Consider the following 14,615-nt stretch of genomic DNA (forward strand, 5'->3'; position numbering starts at 1 on the left):
AGAGTGCTTCTCGCTGACAGGTCAATCGGCCTGTCCGTCAGAGCCTGCCTCTCACGGCGCTTGCCGAGCGCCTCAGGACGTGACTGTGACGGCAAGGCCTGGCGCATGCGCGCCGTTCCCAGAGTTGCTGGCGGCAGAGCTTTCGCTGGCAACTCTTGAGGCTCTACCGCCCTTGGCCTTTTTGCGTGTGCAGCCTTTTTGCGGAGCCGACAATGTGTTCCCACACACTCCCGCACAATTAGGGAACGCCTGCGGTGTGCTATATGCTTTTTTGGTCACCCACCCTGGAAGAGAGGGCTTGTTGTCTAGGTTTACTGGTGAGGAAACTGAGGCGCAGGGGGGGAGGCCTGGCCAGGGTCACTCCACCTCTGGAAATGGAGGCACCGGATATCGTACCTCCTCCTACTGACTTCAAAGCATAATCCTCCCTTCCCAACGGCTTCCCCAGCTTTGCCTCTCATCAGTGACAAGGTACAGCCATGTGTGCTAACCCCAAGCAGTCCCTGGCCCATTGCCCACGTTCATCTTTATGCCGCCTTGAGTTCAGTGCCCAGCACAAAGCCTGGCACAAAACAGAAACTCCTCTTCCTGACCTAGAGCTTCTTGTCTTGAGTGCCTGACACCGCTTTTTGCCCTAGATTGTCATGATACATCTCAGAGACTGTGAGTCCTAGGAAAATGGTTATCCCTTCTTCCTCATACAGAGCTTCTAACTCTGAGCTTGGCTTCACGGTTAGGAGCTCAAATGCAATCACATAGTCTAGAACCACATCAAGTGCCAGAACTAGCTAGTTATGTGACTTTTGAGACTTAGTTGCCCCATCTATAAAACGAGGATAACAATGAGCTCTTAGACCTGGGTGAATGCTCAGCAAAGTCGGCCTGTAACCACTTCCAATAACAGCCTGCTATCAGGTTGCTGTCCCTGGGGCCAGCTAGAACACCCTCACTTTGCCAGGAGCACCATGAAGTGGGTTTTTCCTATGAAAGTCACTCGGCATCTTCCCTGACCTGGGACAGCATAACTGGCTTAGGAAGGGAATCCTCCACTGCCCTGAGAGGGCTTGGGTCCACAGACTTGGCAGTGGGGAGAGATTGAAAGAATTTAGGGATATCTCAGTAAAGGTAACCTCTACCCAGAGAGGAGGTCCTCTTGGAGAGCTGGCAGTAACCCGAGACCTGATTCCAGGCCAGGCAAGGGGAGTGACCTAGCCCTACCTCCAACAGAGCCTGCATTCCTGCAAGTTGTTGTAGGCCACCTGGCTATGTGCAAGAGCTCAACTCAGCTCAGCATTGGGAGGGCTGAGAGCCAAGAAACCAGAAGAAACAGATTAGGAATAAATGGGAAGACCACGTCAGAAGGGGGCTACCATCAATCCCTCCATACCCATCCTTCCTTGGGTTCTCAAGTCTGCACCAACTCTCACTTCAGTGCAAAAGTTCCAGATCCTTCCCAAGAAAACCTCCCCCACACAGTTTGCAAACAGCACTGGAGGTTGGTGAGGGCCCTCAAACCCCAACAATATTTTCCGTTCAGTGGAGAAAGGAAACTCCTCGGCCCTCCCCATCTGCTAGAGCAGGTGGTCTCTGAAAGGACAGGCTGACTGGAGGCCTCTTATGTCATGAGCAAGGATAACAGCCTCTCACCTCTGCATTAATCACCGTCAGTCAGAACATCCTACAGTGCCTTCTCAAAAGATAAATAATCTTACTACTCCCTAGAGTGCTCCCAGAAGGCAAGGCACTCTCCAAGTGAGAACAAGGAAACACAGATCTCAGAGCTTCTCCCACAGGTGGGTTTCAAGCCTAGGACTCTTCTGTTTGTAATTATGTTTATTATAGAATCAAATTGCAGCCTCAACTCCTGATCATGGGAAGAAGGATTGCCACACGTAGTGAAGCAGCGAAGCAGCTTCTTGGCCTCAGAGCCAGCGCCGGGCTCCCGTGAGCGTATTGAACAAGTATTCTCTGCCTGTACCTGAGCTCAGATGAACAGGAGGAGGAGAGGGCACTGCTGGCTTCAGCAGAACAGCCTCCTTCCCTTAAAGGTAGGGAAGACATTCCAGGACCCCTGGGGAGACCCTCCTCTGCTTGATCCAACGTGTTCCCTCCCTCCTTTCTCAGCCATCCTGTGAGGTCTGGCTCAAATGTACAGGAAGCCCCCTTGATTCCCACAGACTGGACACCAGCCCCCCAAGCCCAGGGTCGGATTACGGTGAAATCACTGATGACCATGTAATATCTGAGGGCCCCTCCCCTCACCACCCTTTCCACCATAGGCAGGAACCAGACCAGGTCTGAGTCTGACAGGTGTTTGAGAAACGTTGGCTGAAAGGTGAATGGGGGTGAGAACAGACCCCATTCAGGGAAAGAGTAGCTAGCGGTTGCCTGGGGGTCAAAGGAGATGCTGAGATGGGTGGACCCAGGTAGAGAGTGGTCTGGGAAGAGGGGGACTCACGGGAGTCCTGTGCTCTGCCATCGAAGTGCTGCTGATGGGGAGAATGAGAGGGGGCAATGAGTTGAGCCCTGCCCCCAGGGAGCAGCTGGAGGTCTTCTCCCAAAGGGGTCAGGAGCCCCACTGTCTCCTCCATCCTGATGGTGCTGCCATGGGCTCTACCAGGGGTAGCCATCCACAAGGAGGCAGGCTTGACGGGGGGTACTCTGGAGCAGCCTCGGTGCCCACTATATAGGGTGGTGGGTTGGCATACCAGGCTCATGACACTGCTGGGTGCCCGGGGCATCTCTGTCCTTGGTGCCTCCATGAACCCCTCAATGGACTCCTCAGTTCCCTGGATACTAGGGCAAAGCAAGAGCAAGAATAAGGATAAGGCTCTTGGTCCCAGCCTGAGTTTAAGAGATGGACTCTCAGGCATTGAGGTATGTAAAGGAGCCTGACCTGTTTAGTAGCAGAGCCTGGGCTGATTTGCTTGGTGTCTGTAGCATCTGGGCCAACCTAAAATGCCAGGAGGTGGGACCAGTCAGTGAGGACAGCAGACTTGCTGGCTCAGGAACCAGCACCATTTATCTGTCCCTTTATATTGGGGCTAGCCGATGTCTATATGCAATGCCCACATTGTTACCCCCAACCTTCCCCTGGATTCAGTCCTGTGCCCACAAAACAAAGTCATTCTTGGGGGCAGGTCTGGTTTGAAGTGAAGGGTAGGGATAAGAAATAGGGATAAATAGGGGCGCCTGGGTGGCTCAGATGGTTAAGTGTCTGCCTTTGGCGCAGGCCATGATCTCCAGGTCCTGGGATCAAGCCCCATGTCAGGGTCTCAGCTCTGCGGGGAGTCTGACTTCTCCCTCTCCCTCTGCCTCTCCCCCTGCTTGTACTCTGTCTCTCTCTTTCAAATGAATAAATAAAATCTTTAAAAAGAAAGTAAGAAAGAAATAGGGAGAGGCGCTTGGGTGGTTCAGTGGGTTAAAGCCTCTGCCTTCAACTCAGGTCATGATCTCAGGGTCCTGGGATCGAGCCCTGCATCAGGCTCCCTGCTCAGCAGGGATCCTGCTTCCCACCTCTCTCTCTCTGCCTGCCTCTCTACCTACTTGTGATATCTCTCTCTGTGTCAAATAAATAATATCTTTTTAAAATAAAAAAGCTTTAAGAAAGAAATAGGGATAAATGCCCAATGCATGACAAACTCTGAATCTCAAAATACTGGGCCTCATCCACACCCAGCCCATTCCAAGACCAGGCTCTGCCAATAAGGGAGACAACTTCCTCCCAGTGCCTCTCTGCCTCTAACCTGAAGAGCCCTGGAGGGAGAGCAGCCCGAATTAATATGAGTTTTCCTGCACATCAACTTGGGCATTGTCACCAAATCTTGGTGAAACCACATATCACGGAGGGGGTCCATTAGTGGGCTGGGGTGAGACAGAGAGCAGAGGGATAGAAACCCTACCCCTGGAAGAGCCTGCTGAAGAGCCAGCCCAGAGCCAAGAGAAAGAGGGCACTTGTCACAGTCAGCACCACCACAAACCAAGGTTCCGGCTGCCAGAAAGCCTCCACGTCTGTCACAAGCAGGGGTGTCATCACCTGAAATGGGGGCCACAGCCCTGCCAAAATGCCCTGATCATCCAGCCTTCAGACCCCTCCAGGCGTTGGGCTGCCCCACACCCCAGAGTTGCTCTTCTGAACTGCTAGGCTCTTAACACTCAATGACTCCCTCTGGAGTGCCTTCCCCCATCGTTCCGCCTGGAAAACTGGGTCTCCTCACCCTTCAAGATCCTCTCTCCCCACCTCCCAAGGTCCCAAGGGCCCCCCCCTCACTGGGGATCTGTGGGTATGGGTGGTCACTGGGCTGGTGCTCCAGGGAATGAGATGCACAATGACAGTGGCTGTGGTGCTGAGGTGGGGGATGGAGGGACCTGCATCAGCCACCCTGATCAATAGCTCATAAGTATGGGGCTGCTCTGGCCAGGGGGGCCCCCACGTGATGCTCTTGTGCACCAGGATGGGTCCTTGCAGGCTGAATCGGCTCTGACCGTTCCCTGAAAGCAAAGTGGCAGAAGTAGGAGACTACTGCTGGCGTTGGCCTGCTCCTTCCCCAACAGCCCTGTAGCCCCCACAGCCCTCACCTCCCACGATGCTGTAGGAGAAGGCCCGACGCTGTGGCTCCTGAGGAATCCAACATGACACCTTGGTCACCTCCACACTATGGCCCAGAGGAGCGTAGATGGTGAGTTCTTGAAATGGGGGCTGACACTTGGGGGCATAGTCATTCACATCCTGCAGGAAGGTAACCAGATCACCCCAAATCCCCAGGCTGGCCCCCCTCAGTCTCCCCCGACCACAGCCAGAGCCCAGGTGTCAGGAAACAGGTCCCAGAGGTTTCTATGAGGAGGCACCACTTCCCTCCAACCAACCAATGGAGGAAACTTAAGTCCTGGGTAGAAAAGTAGAATGCCAGAGGAAGATGTGAACACTTTCCAAGTGTTTCCAAGGCCTCGGGGTTCAATTACCTCAACCTCGATGGTAATGGTGCAGGAGCCAGAGCGGCGCTGGGTGGGGAGCTGGTCTTGGCTATGGTCAGTCACCAGGACAGTGAGCCTGTACAGTGTCTGCAGCTCGTAGTCCAAAGATCCCAGGAGGTGAACCTCCCCTAGAAGAGGTGTCCACAGCCTCAGCCTGCAGAGTCAGCTCCAGTTCCCTCCCTCCATCCCAGCCCTGGCTCGGAAGTACCGCTGAGACGGTCCACAGAGAAGGTGGTGGGCCCACCAGAGATGTAGTGCTCGATGCTCTTGTGCGGGTAATCCTTGTCTGTGCCCACCACAGAACCCAGCAGGGTGTGGGGCCCTGCATCCTCCCGGATCCGGAATGTGCAAGGGACACAGGCTGGGGAGAACTCATTGACAGGAGTCACCATCACCAATACTGGCACCTCACCTAGAGGTCATTGGGTGGTCAAGGAGCTGGCCTGGGGTGTCCAGCCTTTTCCTGGGGTCTGAGGAGGGAGACAGGGCCCTACCCTGGGGGTCTAAGGAGGGAGTGGGTCTGGAGGAAGGAAGGGCAATAGCCATTCCTTGGGTGGAGAGGGCGATGTCAAGGAGAGGAGAGAGAATGCCCCACCCTAGGAGTCTGATGTGGAGACAACCCTGCCCGATTGGTTTCTGTGGGAAGAGAGGTGACCCTATCTTGAGGATAGGGAGAGGGGTACAGAACAGCCCTGTCCTGAATGTCCAGGCCTAGGTATGGTCACTCACTGGTCATGGGGGGCTGACCACCATCGAGCACCAGGATGGAGGCTGCATGCTGAAAGCAGGCCCCAGGAGTGTCACAGTCCAGTGTGGCATTCACCTGGCAAGAGGGGCCACAGAGTGAGGCCAAGCCAAGGCCTGGGAGAGCCTAAAGCCACCCTGGGCTGCATGAGGTCAGGGCATCCACACACAGTCAACCCTGAGCCTCTGCTTCCTGGACTACAAAGCAGATTGACTCCCCCATCGAGGCCTTCACCGTCATGGTCTCAGATCCCACAGAACCTTGTCCCTGCCCCCCCCACTACCCTCCACCTTCATGTCCCGGAGCACCCAGCACATGGGTCTGGAGGCGGGGACTGGGCACCTCCAAGGCCCTGCCTCGAAGGCAGAGGCTAGCTGGACCAGGCGGGCTGTGGAACCGCAGCTCGTAGTCGAGGGGGGAGCCAGCAGAGTCGGGATCGGTGCAAGTGAAGGTTTTCAGCACAGTGCCCACCGGCGTGGTCTCTGGGATTTCAGTCCTGGGAGCAGAGTGCGGCCGGCAAGGCAAGAATAGAATAGGACCACGAGCCATGGCCATCCCCCCAATATCTTAGATAAGGTTCCTGTGTACTCACACCAGCATCGCTGGGAGGCAGCGCGGGGGCCAGCGGTTGACCGAACGCACGTTCACCGTGACATCGAGGTCAACGCTGGCCCACGGTCTGCGCCGCTCATAGGCCTTCACCTGAAGCCTAGTGACCGCCACGCCCCGGGCGGGCGCCAACTCCAGGGGTGCGGTGGTGCGGACCATGCCGTCCTCTGGGCGGGGAGGGGTGGGGAATGCTGAGTTTAGCCCCGCCCCCAGCTCAATCCCGTCCCCATCCTCCCACCGGATCCACCGCACCGAGTGGGCGCTGAGCCTGCCCCTTCTCGCCACCTCCTCCGAGGCTCGCCTCTAATTCTAGTCCGGCCTTCCAACGCCACCTCGCCCCCGTCTGCCCCGGCTCCAGCCTCGTTTCTCAGGAGGGCGGGGAGATAGCGCGGGTCACTCTGGACCAGCTGCAGGGGCATGCTGCACCACCACCACCACCCAGTGCCCCTCACCACGTCCGATGGAGAAGAGCGGGCAGGGCACCGGGGAGAGGATTTCGTAGCGCACGTCTAAGCCCCGGGCTCGAACCTGAACTACATTACTGCCGGGGGCCAGGTCCTCCAGGATGGTGACATTTGGGGCCTGTCCCCTGGACAAAAAGTTGGGGGGGGGGGAGAACTAGCTCATGCCCGCTCACGCCACCCTGGGCCCTGTCCACAGGCTCCTCCCCGGGAGTTTCCTCATACAGGAGCTAGCTGGGAACGCCTCAGCAGCCCCACACCTTAACCTTACTCTTAATTCCCTGGGCCTATGCCTTGCCGCCCCCACTGTACCCAGGGTATGGGAGCCTTACAGGAAGGAGATCTGACTGGAGGGATCAGGCAAAACTTTCACCTTCAGCATCCTGTGGCAGCTTTGATTTTGGCCAAAGCTCACCAAAACATCAAGCAGGAAGACCTAAGTGCACACAGAACAGGAAGAGGACTAGTGTGTCTATTGTATGTCTTTGCATAGTCTTCCCTCCAATAGGCACTCCCTGCCTCAGGCCCTCCATGAACAAGGAGCCCCAACCCTCACTCCACTCCAATACCTGTCACTCTGCTGACAGGTACTCCTTTGAGTCCCATTCTTAGGGGGCCATAAATTCTTCTTTTAGGATGCAAGCAGCCCCCAAAAGTGTGATATCTGAGTCACTCACAATGCGACATCATCTTAGAGTTACTAAGAGCCCATCGTTAAGACACGGAGGTTTTAAAGAAGGAACTTCTCTAATCTTCTCCAGACTAGCCACTTTACCCAGAACTTTCTCTTTCTATGTAACTGCTCTGAACACTCTCAGTCCTATTAAAGGCACTGGGAGCTCCCAGAGCCAGGGATCCGTTTTCTTTCTGGAACTCCAGAACCCAGCACAGAACCAGGCCAGTGTGAGAGAACAGCTAGCATGTGGGAACAGGTACAGATGTGGGCTATGTCTAAACATGGCAGCAAAATTTCAGAGACCAAGAACAAACAAACCTCCAGGAAATGGTGGCTCTTGTCTATTGCATGCCCCATCCATGGGTATCCCCAGGTTCCAAGTCAAGCTCACCTTTGGAGCCTGGCCTTTGAGGCCCTGGGATGGTGCCAGCAGCCAGCCTTGCCCATTGATGGAGAAAGGTCCAGGGAAGTATGGAGGGTCCTGGGCACTATTGATGCTTAGCTGACAGGACAGTGATGCTGGAGGCCCCAGCCCCACCCCCAGTGCCCCGTACATCCCTGTTGAAATCCCCCAACACCCCAGCTGGTACTTGCCCACACCAATGCTCCCATACCCCACCACAGGGTGACTCCCCAACCTCCACCCTGACTCCTGGCCCTGATCCTCAATCTTTTCTGCTTTTAAATCAATTATTTTGTTTGTTTGTTTTTTCAAACGACATTTCTTTTTTTTGGATTCCAAGAGTGATACAGAGTTTTCATGAAGAATTCAGAACCCTGAGGAGAGCCAGAAAGAACACAAGCCGCTGAGATGTCCTTGCAGGACAACCATGGTCCTCAGGGGGAGGGCAGCCCTCAGTGGCTCTCTCCAGGAACACGCCTCACACAGAGGCTCAGCACACACTAAAGGGGCCCTCCGCATTCTGTGTTTGGCCAGAGAGGAGGTGGGCCAAGGAGGGGCTGAGTTTGGTTTCCCTAGGTGCCTTCCCATCCGGCTGTTCCCTCTACCCCTGACTGCTCACGTGCTGGGCTCACCTGGGCACGCTGGAGTTGCAGGCCTGGGAGCAGCAGAGTGTACAGCTGGGCCCCAGGGGTGACCGTTTCCTGAACCTGAATGATTTCCCCACCTAGCCAGAGGGGAAGTCAGGGAGGCTCTGCTCAGGCCGTGCCACCCAGCCCTGCCTGCTGCCCCGGCCTCACCTGGGTTGGCAAATTGGCTGGCACATGGGCTGTAGCCAGGGTCCCGGTGCACATCCACAGACAGGGCTGCCTCCAACACTTTTCTGCCACATGTGAGCCGCAGCTGCAGTCTGTAGTGATTCACTGCCAGGGCATCCAGCCGGGCCGAGCTGCTTAAGGTCACCTGGGGCAGATGAGCGGTGCCATGTGGGACTCTGGGCTCTCCATCCCCCTATACTACCTCTGGCTTGGGGAATTGAGGGCCTGCCCTTGTCCCCCTATGCTTCCCATCTGTGCCCAGGACCCTACCATGGCCATGTAGGTCTTCTGCTGCCTGTTCAGGCTGGGTGGGTTAAAGAAGGTGCTTGGTGGCCGCACGTAGAGCAACTCCAGGGTGGGCACGTAAGACGTGCAGTTGACGGGGAAGGAGTAAAGGACGGCACCAGGTCCCTGGCTCTCAGAGACATTTATGAACCAGGGCAGGCCGTGGAGTTCTATGAGGAAGACACAATTCAGGCTGGAGGCCCCCCACGCATACTGGCCCTTTGGCTTCAGGGCCTGGTCACGTCTCGAGGCCAAGCAGCCAAAACTCTTCCTTGTCCCCCACATCCAACCATGACTCAGCTCATTGAACAAGAGTGAAGACTTGGTTGAGGAAGCAGCCATAAGGAATGAGGGTCAGGGAGTTAGATCTGTGTCCTTCCTTGGTTGGCCCACAGCCCCTGCCCTGCATGGTAGCTTATCTGAGAAGAGTCATGATTTCACTGCACTGTGGAGGGTGTTGGGGCATGAAAAGTGGGTTCCCCCACCCACCAACTCCTCACCAGAGACAACCAGAGCTAGCAGAAGCACCGGGGGCCTGAGCAGGGCCATGGTGGCCTGAAGACACAGACAGCAGAGGAGACTCCGGAAGACCAGACGTGTTTGTCAGGCCTACCCTGTTGCCAGGTCAGTTGCTTAAACACCGCAGGGCAGGCTGGACTCCTGGGCCTCCCAGGTCCTAGCCCCGCCCATCCCTGGTGACTTGAGCTCTAGACTCCAGACAGGGACTATGAGGCCTGGGCAACCCCAAGGTTTACTGCTTCCAGTGAATTCTCCCATTTGTTACTATAACCCAAAGGAAATGTTAGGGGAAAAGGATCGAGCTTCTGGTAGGGAAACAGGCTCAGGGAAGGAAGTCTTGGTCATGCAGTCTTTGAGACACAAGCACAGCACCCAGGAAAACTGGGTTAAGGACTTGCTAGGCCATAGAGTCCAAACTCCAGTTGCCCACCCCCTCTCACCATTAAGAACATTATCTGCCTATAAATCTGAGCCCAGCCATCAACAGAATCTCTTAAAAGTTGCCTACATTCCAAGAGCAAGAAGAATCCTTGGTGATATAAATCAAAATAGTGGTTATCTTCGGGACTATCAACTGGAGGGGGCACAAAGTGTCCTCCTGGAGTGACTGGGGAGAGTCTATACCTTGATCTGGGTGACAGCTATACACGTGTTTACAGATTTTAACATTCATTGAGCTGCACTTTTGAGAGCTGTCCATTTATTATATTTAAATATCAATTTTTATTTTTTTAAAAGATTTTATTTATTTGGCAGCGAGAGATCACAAGCAGGCAGAGAGGCAGGCAGAGAGAGAGAGGAGGAAGCAGGCTCCCTGCCGAGCAGAGAGCCCGATGCGGGACTCGATCCCAGGACCCTGAGATAATGACGCGAGCCAAAGGCAGAGGCTTAACCCACTGAGCCACCCAGGCGCCCCATATGTCAATTTTTAAAAAGTTGTTCACACTTGCACTTTCTAGTTCTTCATCTCTCACTCTCTTCTGCCCACTATCATCAAGTTTGTCTCTCTCTTTGTGAAACTGCCCTTGCCAGAGTCCTCAGAGATCTGCATACTGCTAAATTCAGTTCATTCTCCAGTCTCCCCTCCTGGGCAGTGTTTGACACTTGCTCCCTTGGCTCCTAAGTGCCCACACTCTCTCAGTTTCCTCCCCCCTCCCTGGCTGCTCCTGCTTAGCCCCTGTGCGGGTCCTGCTTCCCTATCACAACCAAGAGGATTCTTCTAGCATTCAGTCCTGACTGCTGCCCTCCTCTGTCTACACTCACCTCCCCCAACACATCCAAGTCCGTGGCCTTAAATACCATCCACTCGCTTTGCCTCCCAGATCCAAGGCTTCAGTGCCGATCGCTCTCCAAAATTCCAGAGTCACACACCCTGTGGCTACCTCTGCATCTCATGTGGGATTTCCAACAGACATCTCAAGGGTCGAGCGTCCACAAATAATCCCTTGGTTTTCCTCCCCGAACCTGTTCTTCTCCAGTCTCTTTCCTGGACCCAGTCACGGCAATTCCATCTGACCAGCTGTTCAGGCCAGAAATCTAGGAGTCATGGTGGATGCTCTTCTTTCCCTACCCATATTCATGCATCAACAAGGCTTGATTTTAGCTCCAAAACGTACCCCAAAGTCACCCCCTCCTCTGTCCCTGCCCTACCATGCCCAGGCCCTTCCCTTCCTTGGTGGATGAGGGCAGGAGCCTCCACTCTGATTACAGAGTGATTCTCCTAAAGCAGCAAGGATTACCCAAACAGGAGCCATCCTGGCTCATTCCCTGCTCAAAAGCCCAGTGGTCCCCACCACACCAAGAACAAAACCCTCTATTTCTTTCCAGGGTTGCTAGGAGCTTGGTTTGCTGACCTCCTTCCCCTAACTACCATCTAGACACCTAGGCCTTCTTTATGTTAAGCTCTGTGCAACCCCTCTCTTCTAAGGGCCTTCAACTGGCTGATGCTTCTGCCTAGAATTCCTGTCTTTTTGTCTCCCCCCCTTTTTTTTTGAGAGTAAGAGAGACCATGGGGGAGGGTGCAGAGGGAGAGAGAGAATCTTAAGCAGACTCCTCGCTCAGTGTGGAGCCCAACTTCGGGCTCCATCTCACCACCCTGAGATCATGACCTCAGAGGAAATCAAGAGTCAAGACACATGGGCGCCTGGGTGGCTCAGTGGGTTAAGCCTCTGCCTTTGGCTCAGGTCATGATCTCTGCAGGGAGCCCGCTCCCTCCTCCCCTTCTGTCTGCCTCTCTGCCTACTTGTGATTTCTCTGTCAAATAAATAAATAAAATCTTAAAAAAAAAAAGAGTCAAGATGCTTAATCTACTGAACCACTCAGGTGCCCCTAGAATACCCTTCTTGATCTGCCATGATGGCTCATTCAGGTCCCATACAGAATGCCACCTCCTTTGTGAGTCCCCTCTCCCAGACTAGCCTGTCCACCCTCATTCCTGCTGTTTTGCCTACTGAGTTGTTTAGTCTGTCTCAAGTTAGACTGTATCCTGAAACCTAGCCTCCGATCGTGGAGCGGCCTCCAGGAACGGGGCTCTGACGGTTCTGGAGAGATAGTGCCGCCCTAACCCCCTGCACTCTAGGTTGGCTTGCGGTGCGGGCAAAGGGAGTGCGGGTGTCTCCGAGGTAATCACCGCTAACCGCGCTCCCCACTAGAGGGCGGCCCTGCCTAGCTCTGCCAGACGTGGGGCTGGGCCTTGGCCAGAGTCCCTCTGCTGTGCCGCCGCGAAGTCCTGCGCTCCCGGAGTCCTTAGAGGGGTGGGATCCATCATTCCCAAGGTTTGTCGAGGCCCCTCCAGGAACGGATTCGGTGGTTCGCGCCCGGAGTGGGCTACAGCAAGGCTAGGTCCGACGGTTGGGGCAGCTCTGTCCGCATGTGGGCGTGGCTGGGGGGGATCCGCGCGCTCAAGGAGCTCCTGCGGGGGAGACCGCAGGCCTATCCTGGGAAAAACGGGGAAGCTGAGGCTACCGCGGGAATCGCCTTGTCTTGGGTCATGCAGCGAACCGCCCAGGGTATGGGGGAGCCCCAGGCAGGACCCGCCCGGCTTTCAGCTACAGCCCCTCCTCTCCCTCCAGAGCTGCAGAGAAGTGGGGAGCGGGTGTCAGGCTCACCCACCCACTAGTCCTGGCCCGAGGGGCGGGGCCCCTTCAGCCCCGCCCCGCCCCCATTGGCTGCAGCACCAGGGGCGGGGCGCGGCTGCCAGATGTTGGGGCGGCGGCGGCGGCGGCGGCGGCCCGAGCTGCGGAGAGCGAGGAGCAGCGGAGCCAGGCGGAGGGCCGGGGCGCCGCTGGCCTGCCCGCTGGGCCTTCTCCGCGCGGGTCCCGCTGGAGTTCGAAGAGGAACTGGCAGGCCTGGCGGGGGCTCCGGCACGGGCATGCACAGCGCTCGGCTTGACAGCTTCCTGGGCCAGCTCCGCTGGGAACTGGTGAGGCTTGGGAGCGGGTGTGGCTTGTGAGGACGCATGTGGGGTGCCCCGCTGCCGTCCGGCCCGAACGACACACGGGGAGGGGGCCGCCCCGAGTGCCCATCTGAGGCAGGATGGGGGCGGGGCGGCGCAGATGGCCCAGATGGCCCGCATCGGGTTTCGGACGGTTGGGAGCTGCATTGGGCATCAAGTAACAGCCGCCCAGCTGGCGTTGCTGCCGGGGTGGCGGAGGGAGTTGGCGGGGAGAAACTTGTTTTGGGGCGGATCAGGGGGCTCCAAGGGACTAAAGAAGTGCTGGCGCTGTTTGGATGCCTTCTACCCCAGACTGATCTGTACCTCCTTTTCCTACCCCTCACCCGGCAAGTGCTCTTTCTCTGAAAGAGGCTGTGAGCTTTGGGGAGCTGAATCCCTCAGGAAGCAGGGATGCTCCCCCACCCCCAGCCCTGAACAAGACCTACTTCCCGATGCAGGCAGGCCCGCAACCCTGCCTCCCTCCCTGGTGGCGGGTACCGACTTGCCCAGCTCTGCGTGCTGCAGCCTGCCAGACTGCCACCAGGTCGGCTGACGGGAGCCACACGAGCTACGTGTGCCAGGGCCCCCATACCAGTCCAGTGCCCGCTGGAGGCCGGCTGCCCAGGCCTGCAGGCCTAGCCAGCCCTCCTGGGCCTTCTGTTTGGGGACTGGTCTGGCCAGGCAGGCAGGGGTGACAAGCGCTACCCCCTCCAACTTGGGCCTTCTCTTCCTCCACAGCTGTGTGGCCGGGACACAGGCTCACCCCCCATGTCTGGCCCCCTTCCACCACCCCCCAAACCCGGCCCACGTGTTCTGCTCAGCCACCAACTCAGGGCCTCAGATGCCTTGGACGAGGACTCTGTCTGCTGTGTGGAAGAGGAGGAAGAAGGTGTGGTGATAGGCAACAAGGGTGTTGTCTTGGGGAGCCCCAGGGAGAATGCCCTGGACTGGGACTCTGGCTTCTCTGAAGTGTCAGGCAGCACGTGGAGAGAGGAAGAGCTGCCGGTACTCCAGCACCCAGCACCTGCAGCATGGCCCCTGCGTAGACAGCGCCTCTCGGCCAGTGGCATTCCCCTGCCCAGCAGAGTTCCTGGGGCCAGTGCACCACCTGCCCACCGACCACGGCCCAAGTCTACCCCGGATGCCTGCCTGGAGCATTGGCGGGGGCTGGAAGCTGAAGACTGGACAGCAGCCCTGCTGAACAGAGGTCGCAGTCGCCAGCCCCTGGTGCTGGGGGACAACTGTTTTGCTGACTTGGTGCACAACTGGATGGAGCTGCCAGAGGCAGTGGGTGAGGGGGACGATGGAGGTGGGCCCCGTGCCCGTGCCCGGCCCCCTCAGTTCTTGCTCGGGCTCTCGGAGCAGCTGCGGCGCCAGCTGGCCAGGGCACGCAGGGCGGCGATGGTGGGAAAGAGACTATCGTGCCCACCTCGCCCAGAACCTGAATTGCCTGCAGACGTCTCACGATTTGCAGCCCTCATGAGCTGCCGCAGCCGCCAACCCATCATCTGCAATGATGTCAGCTACCTCTGACCCTGCCCTCCAGCCTGGGACAATAAAGGCCTTTCTCTGGACTATCCTGGTTCCATGCCCCTGAGGCTCTAGGAGGTGGCTCCAGCCCTTTGAGACACAGTCTAGGCAGGCGAATCTAGAGAGCCTTTTCTCTCCCTGCAGGGGTCCCCTTCACGTCCATGT

General features: G+C 56.8%; 2 protein-coding genes across 4 annotated transcripts; one reads left to right on the top strand and one right to left on the bottom strand.

Annotated features, from left to right (window-relative positions):
• Nucleotides 1-1,846: 1,846 nt before the first annotated feature.
• CDHR4 (cadherin related family member 4) lies at nt 1,847-9,654 on the bottom strand. Of its 3 annotated transcripts, none has more exons than XM_032868070.1 (19): nt 9,469-9,654; nt 8,954-9,138; nt 8,666-8,828; nt 8,501-8,592; nt 7,857-7,967; nt 7,122-7,225; nt 6,781-6,917; nt 6,312-6,495; nt 6,062-6,215; nt 5,704-5,797; nt 5,183-5,386; nt 4,963-5,102; nt 4,579-4,729; nt 4,268-4,491; nt 3,903-4,045; nt 2,897-2,953; nt 2,709-2,796; nt 2,459-2,486; nt 1,847-1,978 (listed from the first exon to the last, which is right to left on the bottom strand). In XM_032868070.1, exons 1-19 carry the CDS (start codon nt 9,515-9,517, stop codon nt 1,923-1,925), a joined length of 2,364 nt encoding a protein of 787 aa, XP_032723961.1. In that variant the 5' UTR covers nt 9,518-9,654; the 3' UTR covers nt 1,847-1,922. The 3 variants fall into 3 exon arrangements, 2 of the variants coding, with proteins under 2 accessions (XP_032723961.1, XP_032723960.1); XM_032868069.1 differs by having other exon boundaries at nt 2,459-2,489; XR_004383906.1 differs by lacking the exons at nt 1,847-1,978; nt 3,903-4,045 and having other exon boundaries at nt 2,473-2,489; nt 4,271-4,491.
• A 3,067-nt stretch (nt 9,655-12,721) lies between these two features.
• On the top strand, nt 12,722-14,495 carry INKA1 (inka box actin regulator 1). Its single transcript, XM_032868087.1, has 2 exons — nt 12,722-12,908; nt 13,659-14,495. The coding sequence occupies exons 1-2, from the start codon at nt 12,858-12,860 to the stop codon at nt 14,451-14,453; spliced, it is 846 nt and encodes a 281-aa protein (XP_032723978.1). The 5' UTR covers nt 12,722-12,857; the 3' UTR covers nt 14,454-14,495.
• The last annotated feature ends 120 nt before the right edge of the window (nt 14,496-14,615 follow it).

This window comes from Lontra canadensis, unplaced genomic scaffold (genome assembly GCF_010015895.1).
Source record: "Lontra canadensis isolate GAN:19392208 unplaced genomic scaffold, GSC_riverotter_1.0 scaffold35, whole genome shotgun sequence".
Classification (NCBI taxonomy): Eukaryota; Metazoa; Chordata; class Mammalia; order Carnivora; family Mustelidae; genus Lontra; species Lontra canadensis.